The sequence below is a fragment of the Mytilus edulis genome, chromosome 5 (assembly GCF_963676685.1).
Source record: "Mytilus edulis chromosome 5, xbMytEdul2.2, whole genome shotgun sequence".
In the NCBI taxonomy this organism is placed as follows: domain Eukaryota; kingdom Metazoa; phylum Mollusca; class Bivalvia; order Mytilida; family Mytilidae; genus Mytilus; species Mytilus edulis.
Window position 1 is genome coordinate 61,884,692 of NC_092348.1, and position 26,766 is coordinate 61,911,457.

Sequence of the window (26,766 nt, forward strand, 5' to 3'; positions counted from 1 at the left end):
CCTTTTTTGGCCCCTAATTCCTAAACTGTTGGAACCAAAACTCCCAAAATCAATCCCAACCTTCCTTTTGTGGTCATAAACCTTGTGTCAAAATTTCATAAATTTCCATTCACTTAAACTAAAGTTATAGTGCGAAAACCAAGAAAATGCTTATTTGGGCCCTTTTTGGCCCCTAATTCCTAAAATGTTGGGATCAAAACTCCCAAAACCAATCCCAACCTTCCTTTTGTGGTCATAAACCTTGTGTTAAAATTTCATAGATTTCTATTTACTTTTACTAAAGTTAGAGTGCGAAAACTAAAAGTATTCGGACGACGACGACGACGACACCAACGTGATAGCAATATACGACGAAAAATTAAAATTTTTGCGGTCGTATTAAAATTATTGACAGCACTGCAATGAAGCACAGCCATCAATATACAAAAACTGAAATAGCAAATCAAGTTCAAATTGACTTCATGTAAAAAAAACTAGTTGTCAGAATTGAGAAATGTCAAAATAAAGAGATGTAGTGTAATTGCCAAATTCTATTGTTTTTTCGTCACAGTTAGAACTGATTGTTTTATGATACCATTAAGGCATATTGACCTTGGTCACCTGGTGTAATCCATTTATAAAATGCAACTCATGATTGGTGTATCCGACAAAGATCTATATTATTAATACAATGTAGACTGGTCATAACATCCATTCTATAAATCAGTGTCTTTTTAAAGTACAAGAAAGTTAATACTAAATAACTTTTTTTGCAATTTTTGCTGTTTGGGTTAATGGTAACTTTCTTAAATAAATTTCCAAAACAAAATAGAATAATTTTAATTTAAAAGTCAATAAGATGTATACCTATTATTTGCTTATTTTGTTGTTATAATAAAAGAGAAATAGACGAAATTCTTGCACTTCCCCTTACATTTCTATGTCACAATACTCATGTTTATACATCACAGTAAGACCCAATGTGCATTTTTGTGATTGACCTCAGGGTAACCAGTGCAACGCATTCAAAAATAAAAACAACTTGGTATTGGTCTATATTAGACATCAGTCTCTTCAGTATCATTATTGCAATTAGTGGTACATGTTAAAGTGCAGATCCAGTCATCTTTAAAAAGGGGGGTTCCAACCATATGTCCCCATTCAAATGCGTTGATAACCCTGAGAACCTACTGAAAGATAATTTTGAAATAAACTATTTTCCTATATATTTTCTTATTTTGTCTATTTCAGATGTTGTTCCCCTTCCTATCTTAAATAATTATTTTAATGAGCATTGTATTCCTCCTCATATCTATATATAACATACACAATGCTACACTTAATGCATATTTTTTAAAAATAGATAAATAAAACATACCTTAACCTTGTAGCCTTGCAATATTTTTTGTATCTGCATCCAATTTAAAATTCTAACAATATTTAAAAAGGAAATAACACTACCATTTCGAGTAACACTTGGAAATAAGTGTAATATATATTAAGCACCTTAGAAAATACAATATAATAAAAGTTGTAAACATCAATAAAAGCACTTAGTTGTGTATATATAAGTTACAATAAAGAATATCAACAATAACACAAATGTAGACATTAAAATAAGAACTAACTTTAAAGTTACATATTTCAAGAAAAATGAGTATGATTCTCACATAGTGAGCAACTCCATCCTTATGAAGAACATGCTTTGCATGTTGATTACTGTGGATTCATTGTTATTCGTTGGATACCAATTTTCTTTGATTTCGTGGGAACAGGTGAACCACGAAATTAAAGATTCAACGAAAACTAAATTTTCTATAGGTTTGTATGCAGATTTCGCCAAAACCATGAAATTAAATATCCATGAACATGTAAGTTTTCCTCAATCCATGAAAATTGGTTCCCACAAACATGAATGAATCCACAGTATTAGTCAGAAATTACTCTGACATCTGACAGCCTTTTAAAGAAATGTCAATGGTCATAAGCATATTTATAATAGATTTTTCAATAAAGAGACAAAAAAAGCCTTGTCCTTACAGAGGTATATCAGTGTAAAAATAACAAGAACATAAAATTACTCTTGATTACTGAAGCAAATTTATAAGAAACACTAATTTTTCTCTATACAAAACGAAAATTAAATACAAAAACTCTAAGCAGAGATAACAAATTTAAACCTGAGAAAACCACTAACCTACAGTAGGAAATCAGACAATCCTAGCTTGTCAATTAAGATTGTATCCAAATGCACTTACCACTTACGAGATTCAAACTTTCAAACTTAGCATCGGAAGCCAATTGATAAAATGTTCTTTATACAAAACATATAGTAAAACTCTTAGCAGATATGACAAATTAAAACCTGAAAGATCTACTAACATACAGTAGGAAAACTGAGAATTCTAGTCAACTGAGATAGGAGCAGAATACACCTGCCAAGAGCAGGATTTATACGAACAACCTAAAAGGCAACAGGCAAGTGATAAAATTTTCTCATTAAAAAACTGAATTAAATAAAAAAAACTCTTAGCAAAGGTACCAAATTAAAACCTGAACTTTCTAATTTGAAATATAAAAAGTCAAAGATATTTTGGTATGGTAAAACCAAATAATCACATCAACTAAAACATAAAGTAGAAGGTGTGAAATCACATTGGTTACTGAAGATTTTCGAAAAGTGTCAAGCCATTGAATAAGAATGACTGGTAGATACAAGTTAAAACTGGTTTACAAATGGATGTACAAAATCAATCAAATGGACAGACAAACAAACATATGAAGAGACATAATGATCATTTAAATAGTAATGCCCTTGTTTTATGTAAAATACCCTTTGAATTTTTTGTCATATAAATTTTTTTTTTTATATAGAATATAAAAGTTTTTCAGACATTACTTAAGTTTATACAATTTTGACAATGATCCCCCTATTTTTGAATCATTTAAATAGATATATTACAGCAATAAGAAAACATTTTGCAACACATTCTCAATTTCTGTTGACACAATATTTTAGAAATCTAAATTTAAAGATTATAACCAGGCCAACATATTGGTCACTTTTTAATTCAGCCCTTTAATACAATGCAACTTTACTAAAATCTGTGTAGTGCATTCAAGCTCAAAATCTGAATACACAATATGTCACATTGTGTATGATGAAATGAATAAATATATATCAATGACAATAAGTGATATTTTTTTTTAAGACAGACATATGAAGGAACTATATATATATGCTCATGTCATTTAGTACTAAGTAATATAATATGGTCATGCCAAAATCCTGAGAGTCTGAGAGCCAGAATGTTATTACCTCAAGATAAATAATTATCAATATTTAAACTGTTATGTTTCCGTTCTGTTGACAAATGAAATTGTTATATTCAATCACATGCAAATAACGCACAAAAATAATTATTTTATACCCGATGAATTACAATAGGTCTCTTTAGTAAACATTTATCTGTTTATTATTAATCTATGATAAATACTTTAACACAGATATCAACTTGTTCCTTGTCCAACTTTTCTCTAGTCTAAATATGGTTGTATGAATCTGCAGCTGGGGTAACAGTTGATGGTGTCAAGCCTCCATAATTTGTTGTCTTGCTCCAATCATAGTAGGTGTAAGCAGGGGCCCAGTTAGTGTGCGATGTTGTGTGCTTGTCATCATCTTCCTTTAGATCAACCTTCCCAAAAACACATTCTGCGTAAGATGGCGGCACTAAAATATAAACAAACAAATAATTGCACTCAAATGTCGAACTAAAACAGATGTCCTCCTTTTCAATTCCGTAAAACAATATAATTGCACCACATAAACAAAACAGCATTACAGTAGTTAAAACATAAAATAATTAAAGAATGTGTTCATGGGATACAGATCAGTGGTTTAGTTAGCCTAAAATAGAAGGGCGCTGCGCTCAGTCCTTCTGTAATTCTTGTATCACATCTGAGAGATGTTTGTACAATTTACTCCACCATGTCTAGCAAGCAACTATCAGTGATGTCACAGAGTTTAACATACTTTTTACAAGCTTAAAACTGTATAAGTGAGGGGGAGGTGCAATTAACAATAACAGATTTTTTGCATTTTCTGTGTGTAGATATTGAACAAGATTAAAAGCTTCTTGACACAATGTGAAGCTTTTCTGCTCCTTCTCTGCACTCACTCAACAAAACCTTGACATTGTGGCTTGCAAATGATATGTTACATTATTAACATGATTAATGTGTAGAAAACAGTTACTGAACATTCCAAAATTATTAGGGAAAGTCATAATTGCAATATTGGAAGAATGAACAATAATGAGGAATTATTTCTATTGAGGTTTCAGGTAAATCTGCTTATCTATAAGAAATCAGAATGAAACATCTTATTTTTCTAAACTCATCTAGTCACATTATTTGTATTTTAAAAATCTTGCAATAATTTCAGAATTTCTGGTAATTTATACTTACATCCTTGAGGTGCAGATGGCTGCAGAGACAACCCAATATCGTTAGAAGATAAAGCTTTATCATCTGTAGTTGGAGGGGCTGGAGTCTGATAGTCTCCAGTTGTAGGGATGGTTCCTATAAACACTGGCGCTTTAAACTTTGCAGGGGTAAAACTGTTGTCAACAAAGAGCTACAAGAATCCAAGAATAAGCCTTTTTAGAAGAAGCTATATGCTACTAGAAAATTTTAGAATTTCATTAAATGTTAAAACACAAAATTAAATGTACAACAAACTTATTGAATTTAAGATATTGTCTGGCTTTACCTAAAATCATACATGTGATCATCTTAAAGGTGTTTTTTGATTGGATGCAGCAAGTTACAAATGGGACCAATATAAATCATAACTCTTGGCTAGCAAAGGTGGAACGAATCAAAGAACTGATTGCTCTGAGGTGGAAGAGATGCATCTAAGGTAACTTTTCAGCTCTCCCTAAACACCATTTGCAAGTATGGTCTTGAGAAATGAGGATAATCCTTCAAAAGGGGACAATAAATGGCTGACCCATGTTAAGAGAGACCCATATCTCTAGCACGTAAAAGACGCTCTTAATGATTTCGAAAAAAGAGTAGGCTAATGCCACTACAAGGCAGCAATCACACCCGCAAAGTGGAAAGGGATTAATATTGTTGCAATAACTTGTTTCCCAATCCACTCTAAATAAATATGTTTAAACTAAAAGTGAACTTGAATTACCATAAAAGCATAAAACACTATTAATATTGATTGCTTTTCAAGCCTAACTAATAAATTAAATGATGCAGATGCTTAGATCATGTGTAAATATAGGTATCAAGATATAGCACAGAAGTTGTTATGAAATTGTAAAGCACAGAAAGGGATACAGCAAAACTCCTGGTAACGATTCAATGATTCTACAGCCGGCAGTATAGGCTTTCAGAAGGCTTCAAAGTCTTTTCCACCAATAACTAGATGCCTTGCAGGGCGCAGCTTTATACGACCGCAGAGTTCAAACCCTGAAGGTTGGAGCAAGTAAGGACACAACATTCAAGATTGATACAGCTCTGAATTTGGATTGTGATTAGATAGTTGACACAACATAGGTTTCTGACACAGACTTGGGGTAATTGTAATTGTAATTGTTAATCAGCTGTAATTGATTACAATTTTTCAAGTAATCAGTGTAATCATTAATCAGCCAAAAATCTGATTACATGTAATTTAATTTAATCAATTACTTTTCAAAATACCCTGTTATCATGATTACTTTTTGATTACATTCTGATTACAATGAAAAAATCTAAAATTGTGATTTTGGTCATTAAATGAACCTCTTTGTTCATATTTGATAAATTTTTAACATACTAAAATGGTTTGGTTACTTTAAGCTTGTCTACTTCAGTAAAAAATAAACTGTTACAGTATTGAAAAGTCATCATTAGCCTAAGCAGAGACATATAATTCAATTATATACCTTTTATCTTGGTAAAAGATATTGTACATACATGTATATTCATCGTTTTATAATGATCTGCATATTAATATTTGATAATAACTGTTATATATTCAAGTATTACTTTTCTTTAACCCTGAATTATAATCTTTTGTTAATTTTTGTGATTTTTGTCAACTTTGAATTGACAGGTAGGAGACTAATTAAGGTCTGTTTTTATTGCAATTACCAATTGAGTTGTAGCTGTAGGGAAATATATATGATAAAAGATAAATCAGACATGAAAATTTATCTAATTAGCACAAACTAAATTAAAAGTTGGACAACTATGTTGTTTAAACTTTTTTTTGTATTAGGACTACACATGTAAAATGCTATGGTTTTTAATACTTCAATACATATTGTTTACAATTTGATTAAACATTTCTATTAAAATTTTACATAGTTTTAACTGGAACAAATGTAACTTTATTTCATCCATATTTAAACTTCCATAAACTGCAACTTGGAATTTAAATTATGAAAGAGGTCAGAAGACAACAAAAAAACTCTTGATTATAATATATCTTTATTAAATTTAATTCAAAATAATTTAGAGATCATTGGTGATAAAGTGTAATGTATATATATGTAGTGAAATTTGGTGTTTATTTAAATAGATGATGTTTAATTTGAAGTTATCATTTTATAATTGAACCAAATAAAATACGTTCTCAAAAATGCTATAGCTATATTAAACGTTTATTCATCCACATCATTCAAAATATTTTGTTTTTAAATTCATTGTAATCAGATGTAATCATGATTACTTTGCCAATGTAATCATTAATTTAATCAGATACTTTCAGAAATGATGTAATCATTAATTTAATTTAATCGTACAAATGACAAAGTAATTGTAATTTAATCAATTACATTGAAAGTAATCGGACCCATCTCTGTTCTGACACAGAATGAATGTGGTCTAAGAACTTAAACTTAAAAACTTAAAAATTTTAAATTGGACATTTACCTATTATGGTCCAATATCCAAAATCTAAATACATGGTTAGATTCAGCATATCAAAGGTCCCCAAGAATTCATTTTTTGATGAAATCAAATAAAGTTCAATTTTGGACCCTTAAGACCTCAATGTGAACCAATTTGATAACCGGGTCCAAATATCAAAAATCTAAATACATAGTTAGATTCAGCATTTATCAAAGAACCCCATATATTCAATTTTTGTTGAAATCTAACAAAGTTTATTTGGACCCCGATTTGGACCAACTTGAAAACTGGGCCCATAATCAAAAATCTAAGTACATGTTAAGTTTCAGCATATCAACATGATCAAAGAACCCCAAGAATTCAATTTTTGTTGAAATCAAACAAAGTTTAATTTTGGACCCCAATTTGGACTTGAAAACTGGGCCCATAATCAAAAATCTACGTACATGTTTAGATTCAGCATATCAAAGAACTCCAAGAATTCAATTTTTGTTAAAATCAAATTAAGTTTAATTTTGGACCCTTTGGACCTTAATGTAGGCGAATTTGAAAATGTGACCAAAAATTAAGAATCTACATACACAGTTAGATTCGGCATATCAAAGAACCCCAATTATTCAATTTTTGATAAATTAAACAAAGTTAAATTTTTGACCCTTTGGGCCCCTTATTCCTAAACTGTTGGGACCAAACCTCCCTAAATCAATCCCAACCTTCCTTTTGTGTTCATAAACCTTGTGTTAAAATTTAATAGATTTCTATTTACTTATATACCAAAGTTATTGTGCGAAAACCAAGAAAAATGCTTATTTGGGCCCTTTTTTGGTCCCTAATTCCTAAACTGTTGGGACCAAAACTCCCAAAATCAATCCCAACCAGCCATTTGTGGTCATAAACCTTGTGTTTAAATTTCATAGATTTCTATTTACTTAAACTAAAGTTATAGTGCGAAAACCAATGTGTCTTCGGACGACAACGACGACGCCAACGTCATACCAATATACACCCACATAAAAAATTTTGCTGTCGTATAAAAACCTGGCAATAATTTCTGAATTTACAGAATTAGAAGTATTATAGTTAGAAATATCAACTTACAATCACATTATAGTCAATTTCAATGATATTACATCCTGCTAGTCCAGTTGGTGGAATAGCTGGTATTGTTGCTGCACCTTTAAATGATTTATATTGATTCACTGGTATTTCAACTTTTTCATTAAACAATTTAAAACTGGCTTTCTTTGTGTGGAAGTGAGGTTTACCAGATGAAAGCATACGGTCTGAATATCCAGCAAAAGTCGCATTCTAGAAGTAAAAATAGATAAAGAGAACGTTATTTACATCTGGTTATCGATCTGTTGATTAAATAAATAAAACTGGACAAATATATCAACCTAGTAATTCAATTAAATGAAACTTTTTCAAATCATATCACCAAGTTCACAAAAACGTTTTTTAATTTGATAATTACATGAATTATAAGTATGTATACTAAAATTATTTGCTTGAAAATATTTCAGTTACAGCTTTATTTAAACCTGTATGCTTAATATCTTAACTAATAACTAATAATTTTTCTATATATATATGTGAATGCATTTGCAAAAATCCTAAAAAATTATGAAAAAAAACAAATCCCCCCAATTTTTTTAACCCCCTTTTTAGTAATTTCCCCCAACTTTTCCCTTTGTGGTATGGTACCTTGCAAAACAATTTCAGAGAGATCCATACACTAAAACACAAGTCATTGTCTAGAAACTAGAAAACTATTTGTTTTTGGCCCCTTATTCCTGAACGTTTAAAGCAATTACCCCGAAACTCAATCCCAGCCGTCCCTTTGTGGTATGGTACCTTGCATTACAATTTCAGAGAGATCCACAGTTAAACACAAGTTATTGTCTAGAAACTAGACCAGATGCTCCGCAGGGCGTAGCTTTATACGACCGCAGAGGTTGAACCCTGAACGGTTAGGGCAAGTATGGACACAACATTCAAGCTGGATTCAGCTCTAAATTTGGATTGTGATTAAATAGTTGACACAGCATAGGTTTCTGACACAGAATGAATGTGTTCTAATGAACTTAAAATTTTTGTTTCTCTTAGAGCAATTCACTATGCTGTTAAATATTAATCCTCTCAAAAAAATGTTTGAAGAAATTTTCTTTTTTATTTATGAAATTTCAAATGAGAAAAATTGAACCCAATTTTTTTAATCACATCCCCCTTTCCCTTATTCCAAAACTAATCTCAATTAAAATTTCTAATGGAGTTTGCAACAATAACTGCTCATTTAAATACATCATAAAATATTAAGATGTAAAAAAACTGCTTGTTATCACTGAATGGTAAAGATTATTTTAATTTATCAGTTGGTAGTAAAAAGTGAATATACATTGTATATTGTATATAACAAAGATTTAAGTTGATTCTGGACAAAGAAAGATAACTCCAATTAAAAAAAAAATCTTGCTATTGCACAATATTTTGCAATTAGATATTTCTTGCTTACTATTCTGGACAAAGAAAGATAACTCTAATTAAAAAAAAAATTGATATTTCACAATATTGTGCAATTAGATATTTCTTGCCATTGCGCAATACTGTGCAATTGAAAAGACTTGCTATTGCACAATACTTAATATAATAATTTTAGATCCTGATTTGGACCAACTTGAAAACTGGGCCCATAATAAAAAATCTAAGTACATTTTTGGATTCAGCATATCAAAGAACTTCAAGATTTCAATTTTTGTTAAAATCAGACTAAGTTTAATTTTGGACCCTTTGGACTTTAGTGTAGACCAATTTGAAAACAGGACCAAAAATGAAGAATCTACATACACAGTTAGATTTGGTATATCAAAGAACCCCATTTATTCAATTTTTGATGAAATCAAACAAATTTTAATTTTGGACCCCGATTTGGACCAACTTGAAAACTGGGCCAATAATCAAGAATCTAAGTACATTTTTAGATTCAGCATATCAAAGAACCTAACTGATTCATTTTTTGTCAAAATCAAACTAAGTTTAATTTTGGACCCTTTGGACCTTAATGTAGACCAATTTGAAAACGGGACCAAAAGTTAAGAATCTACATACACAGTCATGACAGTTAGATTCAGCATATCAAAGAACCCCAATTATTCAATTTTGATGAAATCAAACAAAAGTTTAATTTTGGACCCTTTGGGCCCCTTATTATGTTGGGACCAAAACTCCCAAAATCAAACCCAACCTTTCTTTTATGGTCATAAACCTTGTGTTTAAATTTCATAGATTTCTATTTACTTATACTAACGTTATGGTGCGAAAACCAAGAAAAATGCTTATTTGGGTCCCTTTTTTGCCCCTAATTCCTAAACTGTTGGGACCTAAACTCCCAAAATCAATACCAACCTTCCTTTTGTAGTCATTAACATTGTGTTTAAATTTCATTGATTTCTATTTACTTAAACTAATGTTATTGTGCGAAAACCAAGAATAATGCTTATTTGGGCCCTTTTTTGGCCCCTAATTCCTAAACTGTTGAGACCAAAACTCCCAAAATCAATCCCAACCGTTCTTTTGTGGTCATAAACCTTGTGTCAAAATTTCATAGATTTCTATTAACTTAAACTAAAGTTATAGTGCGAAAACCAAGAAAATGCTTATTTGGGCCCTTTTTGGCCCCTAATTCCTAAAATATTGGGACCAAAACTCCCAAAATCAATACCAACCTTCCTTTTGTGGTCATAAACCTTGTGTTAAAATTTCATAGATTTCCATTCACTTTTACTAAAGTTAGAGTGCGAAAACTAAAAGTATTCGGACGCCGGACGACGACGACGACGACGACGACGACGACGACGACGACGACGACGACGACGCAGACGCCAACGTGATAGCAATATACGACGAAAATTTTTTCAAAATTTGCGGTCGTATAAAAACTATTTGTTTTTTGCCCCTAATTCCTGAACATTTAAAGCAATTACCCCAAAACTCAATCCCAGCCTTCCCTTTGTGGTATGGTACCTTGTATTACAATTTCAGAGAGATCCATACATTGAACACAAGTTATTGTCTGGATTGAAAAATGCATGTTTTGGACCCTTTTTGGCCACATATTCCTAAACATGTAAGGCAACTGCCCCTAAACACAATCCCAGCCTTCCCTTAGTGATCTTGAACCTTGTGGTACAATTTCAGAAAGATCCATACAGTTATTGTCTGGAAACCAAATGTGTCTTTAGACGACTTGGACGAGGCTAACGACGAAGACTTTATCATACCAATATCTGACGCAAAAATATTTTTTGAGGTCGTATAATTACCAGACATAATAAACGAAAATGTGTCCATTGTCCATAGTACATTTGATGCCACACTTGCACTATCATTTCCTATTTTGAGTGGACCGTGAAATTGGGGTCAAATTTTAATTTGGCATTAAAATTAGAAAGATCATATCACAGGGAACACGTTTACCAAGTTTAAGTTGATTGGACTTCAACTTCATCAAAAATTACCTTAAAAAAAAACTTTGACCTGAAGCAGGACAAATGGAAGAATGAATGGACGAACAAAACACACAGACCAGAAAACATGATGCCCATAAATGGGGAATAATAATAAATGAGGAATACAAATCTACCTAAAGTAAAATGAAATCAACCCGACATAATATTAAATCTAGACCTGATGTAATATGAAATCTACCTGACTTAATATAAAACCTACCAGACATAATATGAAATCTAACTGACCCAAGGAGGGATCTACCTCATGTTATATCAATTCTACAAAACATGATTTAAAATCTGCCTGAGATAATATAAAATCTGCCTGACATAAAATAAAATCTGCCTGACATAATATCAAATCTGCCTGATGGGATATGAAATCTACCTGACGTAATATAAAATCTACCAGACATAATAAGAAATCTACCCGACTTAATAAGGGATCTACCTGATGTTATATAAATCTGTATAGCATAATATAAAATCTACCTGACATAATATAAAATCTGCCTGATGTAATATGAAATCAACCTTACGCAATATAAAATCTGCCAGACATAAAATAAAATCTACTAGACGTAATAAGGGATATCTACCAGATGTTATATTAAATCTGCTTAAAATAATACAAAATCTACCTGACATAATATAAAATCTGCCTGATGTAAAATAAAATTTACCTGACGTAATATAAAATCAATTTTTTTTATCACATTTTGACTCCTGTTGTCAACAGAGAATTCATAGATCAAGGGTTCCCCAGGTACAAATGCTGTTTTGTTGATTTGGATTTTGACCGTCATAGATCCTTCCTCGCTACACTTGCAACAACATAATCCTTCAACTTTCTGATCAACACTGTCTGCAATAGGATTCTGTAACAAATATACATATATAAATGTACGTGATGTAATGATTCATGTGATCTCAAGTTTTTTATATTGTGTCTTTTTATTCAATAGTGTGTCTTTTTATGTTGTAATGTTACACTATTAATGTTTCAGGTTCATGAGGTTAGGTTAAAAGTTGGCACATGTTAAATCGTTTAAAGTTGCTGGCTTTGTATGCACCTGTCCTATGCCAAGAGCCTGTTGTTTAGTGGTGTGCCATGTGGTCCCTAAGTGTTTCTCATTTCTCTTTTTTATTTTATAGATTAATCAGTTTGTTTTCTGTTTTCAAGAACAGTTTTACACTAGTCATTTTTGGGGCCCTTTCTAGCTTGCTGTTCCGTGTGAGCCAAGGCTCTGTGTTGAAGGCCATATTTTCGCTTATAATGGTTTACTTTAAATAATTATTGGCGCTCAATCCACATCTTCTTATATCTACTTTGAATCTGTCCTGATTCAACATTATTTCAACCAATTGCAGAGACTTTAAGCACATTAATAATAAATGCCTGTTTAGCATTTCTATGCCATTGGCACTTATTTTGAAATGAACCTCTCAAGCTAAGAAAATCTTTTAGTCCTAGATGATGGTAAAAATTATTATTTCTATATACAAAATGTAATAACAATGTGAGACTCAAGTAGAGATCCCCCTTCGGTTGAAAAGACGCTTATAAAAATGTTAAAGGTCATCAGGTCACTTTGAACAAAATGTAATTGTTTAGGCAAAATATAAGTCTTTCAACAGTCCAAGTAAGGTTTTAAATTTTTTTAAAGGTAACAAAACGCATATAAATTTAAATGAGACATAAAGGTTGCCTGGTCACTTAACATCCCCCTACCCCGCCCAAGGCTGCCGCTCAGATTTGAACATGGTGGAGCCACATATAAGATAACCAATGTCTTATAAACTTATCACATTTGTAGCAAGCAAATCCAGACATTTTTATAAAGAAATATTACCAATGCATCAGCAAATTCATTGCAGTCAAGGTGACGTATAACAGTGAATGGTTCTCTAAACGTTTCATCAAACTTCCAAGGTCGTGTAATAACTGCTTCACAACAATATCTGACATAGCCTTTTTTTCCTTCATAAGAACACGGCATATCTGCACCAAGCTGGACAGAAAATGGATAAGAAAAGTCTCCTTGTGGATGTTTCACCGACTCTCCTGTTTCTTCTGTAAAACAATATTCATCTAATGAATTCAATTTTTATTTCGAGAATTTCTGTTTACCAAAATGTGAGTTTATATATTGTGATTATCAAATAATCTACAGAGTTAGCAGCATACAGCTAGGTTTATTTTCAGTTTTCAGAATGCAAGTTTTTATTATTGTGATACTCACCCAGTTGCAATATTTGCATTATTAATAAAAACCTTACAATCATTTCAGAATGTACAGTAGCAGATTAAAACTGTTTGTTTAAGTAGTATAATACATGATATATATATATATAATTTAGCTGATCTGTAAAAATAACATCTCCATGCCTTATATATCATGTACTGTAGTACGTCGCTAGATTAAAACTGACGTGGAAAGGTAACACCCGGCCACCGAAAGCTTCATTTTTATGAAGCCCAGGTGGTCGTGTGGTCTAGTGTGCCAGTTACAGTGCAGGCGATTTGGTGTCACGATATCTTAGTTGCATGGTTTTCGAATCCCGGCGAGAGAAGAACAAAAAATTTGCGAAAGCAAATTTACAGATCCAACATTTTTGGGTTGATGTTTAGACGAGTTGTATATACAGAATGTACACAGCCATGTATCACCATCACTGCTGGTGATCCGATGGATAAATCTGTTGTAGAATTGTCACTGGTTCAGACATACTTATAACATGATTATTTCTGTGACTGTATCTTATATTAATTTGTAGGATCCTTTACTATAGATAATTAGCTGATCTGTAAAAATAACATCTCCATGCCTTATATATCATGTAATGTAGTACGACGCTAGATTAAAACTGACGTGGAAAGGTAACACCTGGCCACCGAAAGCTTCATTTTTATGAAGCCCAGGTGGTCGTGTGGTGTAGCGCGCTGGTTACAGTGCAGGTGATTTGGTGTCACGATATCTCAGTAGCATGGGTTCGAATATATATATAAAAGAATAACACAAAAAAAAATATTAAATTATTAAATGCTTATACCACTAATGGTGAGCATCTTCAGTTTTTGACAATTGTTAACATGGTTAATAATGCTTATACTTTATTTCCAAATTTATGGATTTTTTTTATTGTTTTTGTTTCTCTTGAATACTGTATGCAAATATTTTACAAATAAAAATGTTGTTACTGAATTGTTAATCCGATGTTATTATAAACCCTGCTATGTGCTTGACTCAAGTTGACTGACAGTCTTAGCTGAATCCTTAACATGCAATTTTATAAGGTTACAGTCATAGAGAAGACATATCACCCTTTCTGGACACATTAGTATGACTATTTTCCACTCTTTGGTTTCACTCAGTATGCTCAACTGTGTATCGAAACAACAATCTCCAAAATTGCATTCCAGCTGTTAATAGGCATGAAACTAACTCAAAAGCTTACAGCAAAATAACGAATCCTCCTTTAACAGTTAGGTGCTACCAAATGTCTACCTTATCATACCCCTAAAGAGGTTGTTTGGTCTCTTAAAAATTGATAATGTCTCTTTAATCAAGGCAACCCAAAGTTTATATCTTAATTGGTCACCTCTACTTTTTTTTTAACATTGAGTGGAATTCTAAGACATGTCAAAGGGTCGTTAGCATAAAATTCTCATACCAATACATGTCAATTTTAAAACTGGTATATATACAAATTTTAACATGCCTGTACAACTGAAATCTTAAAATAAGAATTTATTTTAAAAACATTCAAAATAAAACATATTGTTGATACATGTAGCTGTATGAATACAAATATTTTATAAAAAGTTTAATTGTCTTTTTTTTAGTGGTCTTTAAAAAAAAATTTAATCCTGCTTCTAGTTTTCCTTCAACACATGGTCAGTCAGAGCTCAGACATAAACAAGCCCATTTTTGTTTTTGACCTAAAGAAGTCAAGATATGTATTTATTATAAAATGTGTTTTCAATTTTAGACTTATTTAAGTCAGAAAATGACAGACTTGTTTAGGTCTATTTATGTTGATGAAAAAAATTAATTTTACTTGGTGGCCAAAGTACACCACCTATGATAGCAAAAACCTGTCTGAGAGTTCACAAGGACTTCAGCTATCATATTTAATTATTTAATTGAACATCCTTACTAAACACAGATGTTTTACTTCATTTAGTGTGGTTCCAGGTGGTTGTTTTGTAAGGTTAATTAACATTATCTCCGACTTTTTAGACTCTCATTCATATTTTTCTGTAGAAGACAAAGCATTGTCTTTCAATGTTGTCATTATTTGATTTAGATGCATGACCTTTTTATAAATATGCGTGGGTCTTGAAGTTAACCAATTTTGATAACTTATCGACTTGTAGGAGTCAATATTTGCAACTTTTTGATTCTGGTCAATTATTTCTTGCTTAACAGTATTTGACTTATTTAAGTCATATTTTGTCTTGCATTAAAGGGAGACAAATCTAAAACTTACAAATTTAGACCTCTATGAGTCAAAAGCAGATTCAGACTTATTTATGTCTGAGCTCTGAAAATACATGTAGTACGTACTAACCTCCATATAATTTGATTGTTTCATCAATGTAGTATTCTTTTGCACTATAATTTATGTCGTCATGACTTAAGTCATCTTTGTCCCAGCTTGTTCTACCTTTACCTTTGATGCGCACCACAATAGCTGTTCAAAATAGGAAATTTGTTAAAGTATAGAATATATATACATGAAGGTGGCAATGCCTTAACTGTCTGTGTCCGATTTTCTCCCACACGATGGCTTAATTGAACTCCTTATGATCATTGGCCGCGTCGCCTGCTCTCTGTGAGAGAGATCCAATCGGCGGCGATCAGGATAATGTGTCTGCGCAACTGTCTTCTAATTGTCTTACCAAACACGTGTGTTCAATTAACACAAATCCGTTAATAATTAACATCAATAAACATCAGTTTACATCATTTAACAACAATTAATATCCCGAACTCCTCCTTCTTTAGCTGCCAACTTAGTAACAAATTCCCATATTGCATAGCGGTGTGAATTTTCCGGTTGACGGTCTTTATTGAGGAAGACGTTCAGGCGTTAATGTAGCCTTTGTAGATCAGGGGAATATAACAACTGAATTATTCGGGTTACTGTCAGAATCAATTTGGATAAAAATTTTACTGTGATTTGTCAAAATATCCTTATTGTGAATCGTCAGAGGTCTTTAACAATTATTGCTAACATTATTTTTGGAAAAATATTAATGTGATTCGTCAAAATCTTTCACATTTTTATCCTCTAAAAGAAAGTGTACATTTTATTGTCATGTACCAAAAATTTCAGTTCAAGTCATTTCGCAAGAATTTTTTTTCATTTTCATTGTTTATTGGTCATGAAGGAACCTATATTATGACCCACATACAGTTTATATTTAAGATAGTAATTTGTTTACAGCAAAGAACAGCAATGTATTTCAAAGAATTATTGACATTTTAATATAAATAGTATATGTCCTAATCATGCTAATCATGGGTCAAATGGGTCAATAAACACAAAGCTGCAAAATATCAGTATATTTTGTAAAATGACAAAATTACATCAAAAAGGTTGAGATGACTTTTAAGACACACTCTTGTAGTCAGAAATAATGATGACCTCTTTCTCTATAAAGCTATTATTATTGTACTGTGTTCCTATCACATATTGTGGTCATTTAAGAAGTATTTTTAACATTGCTATATACATGTATGTAAGTGGGATGACCATAAAACCAGGTTAAATCCACCATTTTTTTTTCTTAAAATGTTCTGTACCAAGTGAGGAATATGACATTTGTTAGCAAATAGTACGTTTCTATGTATCATTGTGTATGATGGCATTTGTTTTTGTTGCAGCTAGAATGACAAGGATTTTTTTTTTGAAACACTCAATTGATTTATGAATATTTAACGGCAATATACTACTACTGCCTTTATTCATTCTTCTAACCAATCTCACTAAATATTGCTACATGTGGCAATAAAATTTAGTAGTGAATTTTGTACACAGATTTTAGTATGCATTTGTTTGCACCATCTCTAAGTCAGGAACCTGAGGTTCAGTGGATGTCGTTTGTTGATTTGGTTCATATACTTGTGTTCCTCCTTTTTTTTTTTTTTTTTTTATATACATTTGTAGATATAAAGACGGCTGGTTTTCCTGTTTGAATTGTTTAACACTAGTCATTATTGGGGCTCTTTATAATTTGCTGTTTGGTGTGAGCCAAGGCTCTGTGTTGAAGACAGATTTGACCTACTGTAAATTTATTTATTTTTGTGGGTACAAGTTTTCGTGGATTAAGGAAAACTTGCATGTTCGTGGATATTAAATTTGTGGTTTGGCTGAAATTTGCATACAAGCCTATAAAAATTTTCATTCATTGAACATTTAATTTTGTTGTTCACCTGTACCCACGAAAGCCACAAAATTGGTATCTAACGAATAATACTGACACATGACTGAATCCACAGAATAATGGTTTACTTTCACAAATTTTGACTTGGATGGAGAGTTGTCTCATTGGCACTCAAACCACATTTTCTTGTATCTATGTTCATGATGTTATATACATGTATTATCATGATAATACAAGACAACAATTAAGCTTTAACAGTTTAATCAGTATAAAACTTACTTTGTAGTTTGGTTGGCTTTTCAAAGCTTACTTTAACAACACCTTGTAATGTACTCCCTACCAAGTACACTCGATCTTGATGATCAAACTCTACCTGCATGGATTTTATCTTCATGATTCAAAATTTAACTGTAAACAAAAGAAAACTGTATATATAATATAGCTTTAATGTCTTCATAATATTGTCTTTCAAATCATTTTATGCAAGTCGTAATTTAATTTGTAGTCTACTTTACTTGCCTAGCCAGAATGACATGTACTGCCAATATAACCAGGTGCTCCGCAGGGCGCAGCTTTATACGACCGCAGAGGTCGAACCCTGAACAGTTGGGGCAAGTATGGACAAAACATCAAGCGTGATACAGCTCTGAATTTGGATTGTGATCAAATTTTTGACATTACATGGTTTTTTTTTTACACAAAACAAATGTCAAGATTTTACAAATCAATTAAAGATTTCTTCTTCAAACTTTTTAAATCTAAAATTAAATAGTTGACACAGAATGAATGTGGTCTAATGAACTTAAAAGGTTTTTTTTGCCTTTGAGCAATTCACTATGCTGTTGAATATTAATCCTCTCAAAAAAATGTTTGAAGAAATTTTCTTTTTATTTATGAAATCTGAAATGAGAAAAATTTAACCCCCCCCCCTTTTTTTTCACATCCCCGTTTCCCTTTTTCCAAAACTGATATCAATTCAAATTTCTAATGGAGTTTGCAACAATAACTACTCTTTTAAATACATCATAAAATATTAAAATGTAAAATAAAGTGCTTGTTATCACTGAATGGTAAAGATTGGTTGGTAGTAAAAGTGAATATACATTGTTTATTGTATAAAACAATAAAAAAAACTTCATCAGCAACATTTTATATTGGCAAATTTCCAATGAAGTTATTTACATAAAGTAATTGGCAAATAAAAATAGAAAATGACATCATAGTCATGTCTGGCAAATGTCCAACATACATTATCTAAAAACATTTTAGATAAGATAAGGAAAAAAAGCTTCATCAGCAACATTTTATATTGGCAAATTTCCAATGAAGTTATTTACATAAAGTTATTGGCAAATAAAAATAGAAAATGACATCATAGTCATGTCCGGCAAATTTCCAACATATATTATCAACTACTATTCTATACAAAGAAAGATAACTCCAATTGAAAATTAATTGCTATTGCACAATATTGTGCAATTAGATATTTCTTGCTATTGTGCAATACTGTGCAATTGAAAATTTCTTGCTATTGCACAATACTTGATATGGAATCCTGATTTGGACCAACTTGAAAACTGGGCCCATAATCAAAAATCAAAGTACATATTTAGATAAAGCATATCAAATAAGCCAAAGAATTTAATTTTTGTTAAAATCAAACTTAGTTTAATTTTGGACCCTTTGGACCTTAATGTAGACCAACTTGAAAACTGGACCAAAAATTAAGAATCTACATACACAGTTAGATTTGGCATATCAAAGAATCCATTTATTCAATTTTTGATGAAATCAAACAAAGTTCAATTTTGGACCCCCATTTGGACCAACTTGAAAACTAGGCCAATAATTAAAAATCTAAGTACATTTTTAAATTCAGCATATCAAAGAACCCCAAGGATTCAATTTTTGTTAAAATCAAACTAAGTTTAATTTTGGACCCTTTGGACCTTAATGTAGACCAATTTGAAAACGGGACCAAAAATTAAGAATCTACATACATAGTTAGATTCTGCATATCAAAGAACCCCAATTATTCAATTTTTAATGAAATCACACAAAGTTCAATTTTGGACCCTTTGGGCCTCTTATTCCTAAACTGTTAGGACCAAAACTCCCAAAATCAAACCCAACCTTCCTTTTGTGGTCATAAACCTTGTGTTTAAATTTCATAGATTTCTATTTACTTATACTAAAGTTATGGTGCAAAAAACAAAAATAATGCTTATTTGGGCCCCTTTTTGGCCCTTAATTCATAAACTGTTGTGACCTCAACTCCAGAAATCAATCCCAACCTTCCTTTTGTGGTCATAAACCTTGTGTTAAAATTTCATTGATTTCTATTTACTTATACTAAAGTTATTGTGCGAAAACCAAGAATAATGCTTATTTTGGCCCTTTTTAGGCCCTTAATTCCTAAACTGTTGGAACCAAAACTCCCAAAATCAATCCCAACCTTCCTTTTGTGGTCATAAACCTTGTGTCAAAATTTCATAGATTTCTATTCACTTAAACTAAAGTTATAGTGCGAAAACCAAGAAAATGCTTATTTGGGCCCTTTTTGGCCCCTTATTCCTAAAATGTTGGGACCAAAATTTCCAAAATCAATCCCAACCTTCCTTTTGTGGTCATAAACCTTGTGTTAAAATTTCATTGATTTCTATTCACTTTTACTAAAGTTATAGTGCGAAAACCAAGAAAATGCTTATTTGGGCCCTTTTTGGCCCCTTATTCCTAAAATGTTGGGACCAAAATTCCCAAAATCAATCCCAACCTTCCTTTTGTGGTCATAAACCTTGTGTTATAATTTCATTGATTTCTATTCACTTTTACTAAAGTTAGAGTGCAAAAACTAAGTATTCGGACGACGACGACAACGACGACAACGACGACAACACCGACAACGACGCCAACGTGATAGCAATATACGACCAAAAAATTAAAATTTTTGCGGTCTTATAAAAACAGATTAATTATGTATATTTATCATGTTTATTGCATGCGAAATCTTTTAACTAAAGATAATCATTCAATTCAAAATTCATAACATCTTATTAAATAGTACAAGAGAAATATCAATTCAAGAAGACAACCTTTGTAACTTCTGGACAATTTCTTTGCATTGTTTATCAATAATTGACTTGTTACAAGTCATTTTTTATTGAATTAAAGGAAGAAAACCTATGAAACATATGTTTATACCTGTATGGGTCAAATTCAAAATTAGACTTAGTTGTAACTGTGTTCAACACTTAAATAAAGGGAAAAAAATCCCCAAAACTATATTTTCAAAATCTTTAGTGTAAAACATTGGGTTCTGGGTATATCTAATAAATAATCTTTCTAAAAGTCATGACAGTTTTCAACTATATGTGTTTTAATTTTATTTAAACTCATTTAGTATTAAATGGGCTCACAATGAGCATAGTACAATATAAGACATACATGTAACATGACATAAACATGATAAATAAGACAATAACCATGATAACAAAAAGAAACTTTTAATAAAAGCAACATCAATCATTTGTTGTTTTTCGTGACCAGGCCAATTCATTAGCTTCTGACAAATTTTCTGATTATATTTCCAACAACCCTGTATCATGTGTATTTTGCTTGCTTACAATGTATATAGCCGCTAATTACTGTTCATTTATCAGTAAAATTCAGAAAATAGTTATCATGGTTATTGAATGTGACAATTTGAAACCTTCAATCCCAGATAAGTACATCTAACAGTAATATGCATAACAAACTGAAAAAGATATATACATGTATATATTTTCATAATTTTGCATGTCACATAGTCCAAATAATTATGACGTCTCGAAAGGCTATTATTTATAGTATAACTAATCGCCGTATTTGAATATAAAAATATAAGACAACGCGTGACCGAACGAGGCATGGATTAAACGCAGCACGAGTTTAATCCATAGCGGCGTTCGGTCACAAGTTGTCTTATTTTTTTTTTCAAATAGTTATACTTTTTATTACATTGTCAAATGGCTTTTTTTTTATGAAATTAATGTAGCAAATGTAAGGAACTATTTGTTTTTCCTACGCATTTACAATTTGTTTTGATCCGACGTTATATGATGTCAGAGAGTGAAATAACCACGTTTATTTCACATGTGAAATTATCGGTTTTTATTTAACTGGGAAATCAATGTAATTTATTGCAACCAATGTAATAAAAAAAAATTCTTTGACGTCGAAGTAAGGCGTCAAAGAAAAAAATTATAATAGCCTTTCAAGTCGTCATAATTATTTGGACTACATGTACATGTCACAATGCTGTATGTCCTGCAGTAAAATACACCCGTTGACCTCAGTCAGTCTCAGGTCAACATGACTACAGGCTCAAGCGTAGAATGTAATAGAAATTACTGAATGTCAATGAATGTTTTAAAAGACTGTGCAAAGTTATGTGTCAGCAAAATGTGGTAAATGAATAAAATATTTGCCTAGAGGCTAAAATCTGAAATGTCCCCCTCCCCAAAATTCCTAACCCTGTGTGGTTTTATAAGATTGCAACTCGAGTTAGGATATACTTAAAGTACTTACATCATCCGAATTCGCTAATTAGCATCAGAAATTGTCAAAATATAGTAGCCAGTAGTGCTTTTCTCAGAGACCTCACTATTTATAAAAGTTCAACAGGAGTTCATAGGGCGAACAAGGGTAGCAGGGAGTACTTTTTCCGTGTATAAAACTAAGGAAATAGGCTGAGAAGAAAGCTTGTGTTCTGTTTTTTTGTAAATCGTTATTTTTCTTTCGTTATCAATCTAACATTCGCTGACATTCTATGAGTAAAGAGTGAGCATCTGAGCGAGCACCCCTATTTTTTATACAAAGGGAGGTAACAATTAAAGATCCCTTTACATCGATCATTCTGAGAACTGAAAAGGAATAAACTAAATACCGTTTGGTAAGATCTTTTCAACAAAGCACAAGCACGAAATTCTTAAATCGAAAAGATAACGAAATCTTAAACAAGGAATGCTCACAAATCAATCATGTACCTGCCATGGTTGAAGAAAACATCAGAAGAAATTTACGATACTGCCCACAGGAATGCAAGAAAACTGCTTACATTTCCTTAGTAAGATCTACAATGGAATATGCAGCAACAGTATGGGACCCCTACAGTATTACAGACTCAAACAAGCTAGAAAGAATACAAAGACAAGCAGCACGCTTTATAACAGGCGATTATAGAACTAGAGAAGATGGCTGCATAATAAACATGCTTACAAAATTAAAACTACAGGAACTACAATTGAGACGCACGAGCCAAAAGCTTATATTTATGTACAAGGTGGTTGAGGGGCTGGTACCTGCTATTGATCCAGACGACTTCCTCAAATCAGCGAGACCAAGACGAAACATCACAGCTAAAAAGTTTGACAACTATCAAGCCACAAAAATTGTTGAAAAACAAGTGAGGAACAATACCAGGTGTTTTGACATTCCTACTAGTAAAACACTGCAACATTCAAATTCATTCTTTGTGTCCACAATAGTAAATTGGAACCATCTAGAAGACACTATTGTACGCGCAACTAGTGTAGAGAGCTTTAAATCTGCTCTCGCGAAACGTCAATAAATCGACGGCGCCTTCACTCCCGTTGTATAAAAGCCAGAATTGGTAGCTACGACGTACCCATACAGATACAGACAGATTAAAATGTCTTGATACATCAAAATCTATGTAGCTATGTTCGATGCTGAACAAGTTATATTATGTCTGGGACCGAATATAAAAACATATCGAAAACAACATAAAAACAGTCTAAAAGAAGTACATCCTGGAATGAGTGACCACCAGGCAGTCATAGCACATATAGATATGAAAGCCAAAACATCAAAAAAGAAACCAAAAATGGTGCACCTCTTTAAAAAGGGCGATATGAATGGACTCAAAGAAAACATCCGAGACAACTTTGAAAACAGAATGAACAACATGGAAGAAAACACCGTAGAAGAAAACTGGACATACTTCAAAAACATCATACTACAAGCAACTAAAGAATTCATCCCACAGAAAACCATAGGTAGTAAACAACATGTGCCATGGATATCCACACATATCAAAAGACTGATCATTTATACGACGCAGAGGGCGAAGATACAATGCTGCTAAAAAACACAACACTAAGAAAAATTGGAACAAATATAAACAGATGAGAGACCTTGTTAAAAAGACAATGAACGAGGCCCACGACAACTACGTTCGACAAATCCTAAATCAAGAGGACGAAGAAAACACTAAACCAAACTTTGGCAAAAAATTCTGGAAATACATAAAATCAAGGAAAAAAGACATGAGAGGAATATCACCACTCCAGAACAACCTCGGAGAGCATGTTATAGACAGCAAAGGAAAATCAGAAATATTGAACACTCAATACGATAGTGTATTCACGACAGAGGATACCAAAAATATGCCAAATATGGGAACCAGTATAACTCCGGATCCAAACATCAAGAAGTTGCATATCAGATGGGAAGGGGTTGAGAAACAGCTGAAACTCCTAGACCCAACAAAAGCAAACAGTCCAGATGAAATACCAACAAGAATCCTGAAAGAAGCACACTGCGAGATTGCGCCGTTCCTCACAAAAATCTATGAACAGTCCTATAACAGTGGAGAAGTTCCAGAAGATTGGCGACAAGCAAATATCACAGCCATCTACAAAAAGGGGGACAGAAGTCAAGCAGTGAACTACCGCCCTGTATCGTTAACCACAATATGTTGCAAAGTCATGGAACACATAATCTATAAGCATATCATGGAACATCTTGAAGAACATCAAATCTTATCCGACTTCCAACACGGATTCAGACGTAATCGATCATGTGAAACACAACTTATCAACACCATCGAAACAGTTGCAAGAGAACTGGACATTCGAGGACAAATAGACATGCTAATCCTTGATTTCTCGAAAGCGTTTGATGCAGTTCCTCACCAAAGACTCCTAATGAAAATGTCATACTATGGGATAACATCCAACACCCTACTATGGATTTCGGCATGGCTCACTCAGCGACACCAGAGAGTATGTCTAGATGGAGAAGCCAGTGAGAACAAACCAGTACGATCAGGAGTTCCACAGGGTACAGTATTGGGACCACTTTGTTTCCTTATATATATAAACGATATGGGTGAAACAATCTCATCAAAATCAACCCTACGTCTATTCGCTGACGACTCACTACTATATAGATCCATCAAGTGTAGTGAGGACAGTTTACAACTTCAACACGATCTGACGGAACTAACCAAATGGGCGGAGAGATGGCAGATGACATTCCATCCAGCTAAATGCTACACACTTAGAGTATCGAGAAAGAAAAACCCAACAACAGAAGAGTATGAAATGATGGGACAACAACTATCCACAGTCCACCAATATCCATACCTCGGAGTCGAATTATCAGAAGATCTCAGTTGGGATCCTCACATCAAAAAAGTCATCACAAAATCCAACAGAGTACTAGGATTCCTAAGACGCAACATCTGGAAGTGTCCACAAGACATCAAAGCGCAGGCCTATACATCGCTAGTGCGCCCACATCTTGAGTACGCCTCCACAGTTTGGGACCCATATCGAAAACACCACATTGACTCACTAGAAATGGTCCAAAGAAGAGCTGCCAGATTTGCGACATCAACATACAGTCGGGAACCAGGGACAGTAACAAACATCATGACAACCCTAGAATGGCAAACGCTAGAATCTAGACGGAAATCTAGTAGACTGAGCATGTTCTACAAAGCCACACATGGAAAGGCGGCAGTCAACATACCATCATACGTTAGAAGACCATCTACCTCAACTAGACAATACCATCCAGAAAAATTTACTCAGATCAGTACCTCCACAGATGCCTACAAATACAGCTATATACCACGCACCATCACCGACTGGGACAGTCTGTCACATGAAGCCTTCCTAGCTACATCTCTGGAATGCTTCAAGCAGCAGCTTCGGAGACTACAGCTGTAAACAGAAACCACCTGATTTTATCCAATTTTAATTGCACTTGTAAATACTGAGCACGCAGGTTGACGTTTGCACAGCAGTATCTGCGTTATGGATTTCCACTGCAGATCAATAGTATAGATGTAGATTTGACATATAAAAAACAACCTGTAATACAAAGTTGAATCTCACATACATAGCATGCAATAAAATAAGCAACAAATTTAGAATGAAATAAAACATGCTAGACCAGAGCAATCAAAAGCAAAATAATAAACAGCTTATTTTACTCTCTTCATGCAGATACCTACTAGATTCTGAATATTAACTGACATTTAATTCATACCGAACTCAATGCTTCTCACATGATGGGTGTTTGCAAAATTTCAAGAGGCAATTGCTTGGCATGGATAAATCAGCGGAATTACAGGACGAACGGAAATGTATACACATTATAATTTCAAAAGCACAATTCTACTTAATTATCAGTATATATATATATATATATGTGAAAATATTTAATTTTGTGATCAGACATATAAAATATAATATAAGTCTCTGGTATAATCAATGAAGGAAAAACCTCTTAAAAATGTGAATTATGGTCAAACGTGTGCACGCAGTTACCCTTTCATGAATCCGTGTTATCAATTATAATTATTAAATAGCAACTTACGTTATTATAACTTGGTCTCAGTATGATCTCTTAATATGATTTCCCGCGGTGTTCATATATTTCCCAAGTCTATATCCGTTCACGATGATACTTTTAAACAAATAGTGTGAGGACAATTTCACAACATCTTGACATTAACCCTTTAAATATCGGAAAATGCATCTATTCAAGGTTATGTAAACAAATTAAATTGCATCGGATGGCTGGCTGCACAAAGTTCATTGACAACAAACAATATGCGTTCAGTTGCTCTAAGAATCATGAACCATGAACAATCCAATACGTTGCACTCTTAAGTTAGTAAGAAAT

General features: G+C 32.6%; 1 protein-coding gene across 2 annotated transcripts; it reads right to left on the reverse strand.

Annotated features, from left to right (window-relative positions):
* Window positions 1-2,108: 2,108 nt before the first annotated feature.
* On the reverse strand, window positions 2,109-26,553 carry LOC139524151 (arrestin domain-containing protein 17-like). 2 transcript variants are annotated; one of them, XM_071318756.1, is made up of 8 exons: window positions 22,357-22,484; window positions 18,070-18,198; window positions 15,972-16,094; window positions 13,250-13,470; window positions 12,080-12,274; window positions 7,990-8,199; window positions 4,447-4,615; window positions 2,109-3,709 (listed from the first exon to the last, which is right to left on the reverse strand). In XM_071318756.1, exons 2-8 carry the CDS (start codon window positions 18,182-18,184, stop codon window positions 3,522-3,524), a joined length of 1,221 nt encoding a protein of 406 aa, XP_071174857.1. In that variant the 5' UTR covers window positions 18,185-18,198; window positions 22,357-22,484; the 3' UTR covers window positions 2,109-3,521. The 2 variants fall into 2 exon arrangements, with proteins under 2 accessions (XP_071174857.1, XP_071174858.1); XM_071318757.1 differs by lacking the exon at window positions 22,357-22,484 and adding an exon at window positions 26,458-26,553 and having other exon boundaries at window positions 3,381-3,709.
* Window positions 26,554-26,766: the final 213 nt, after the last annotated feature.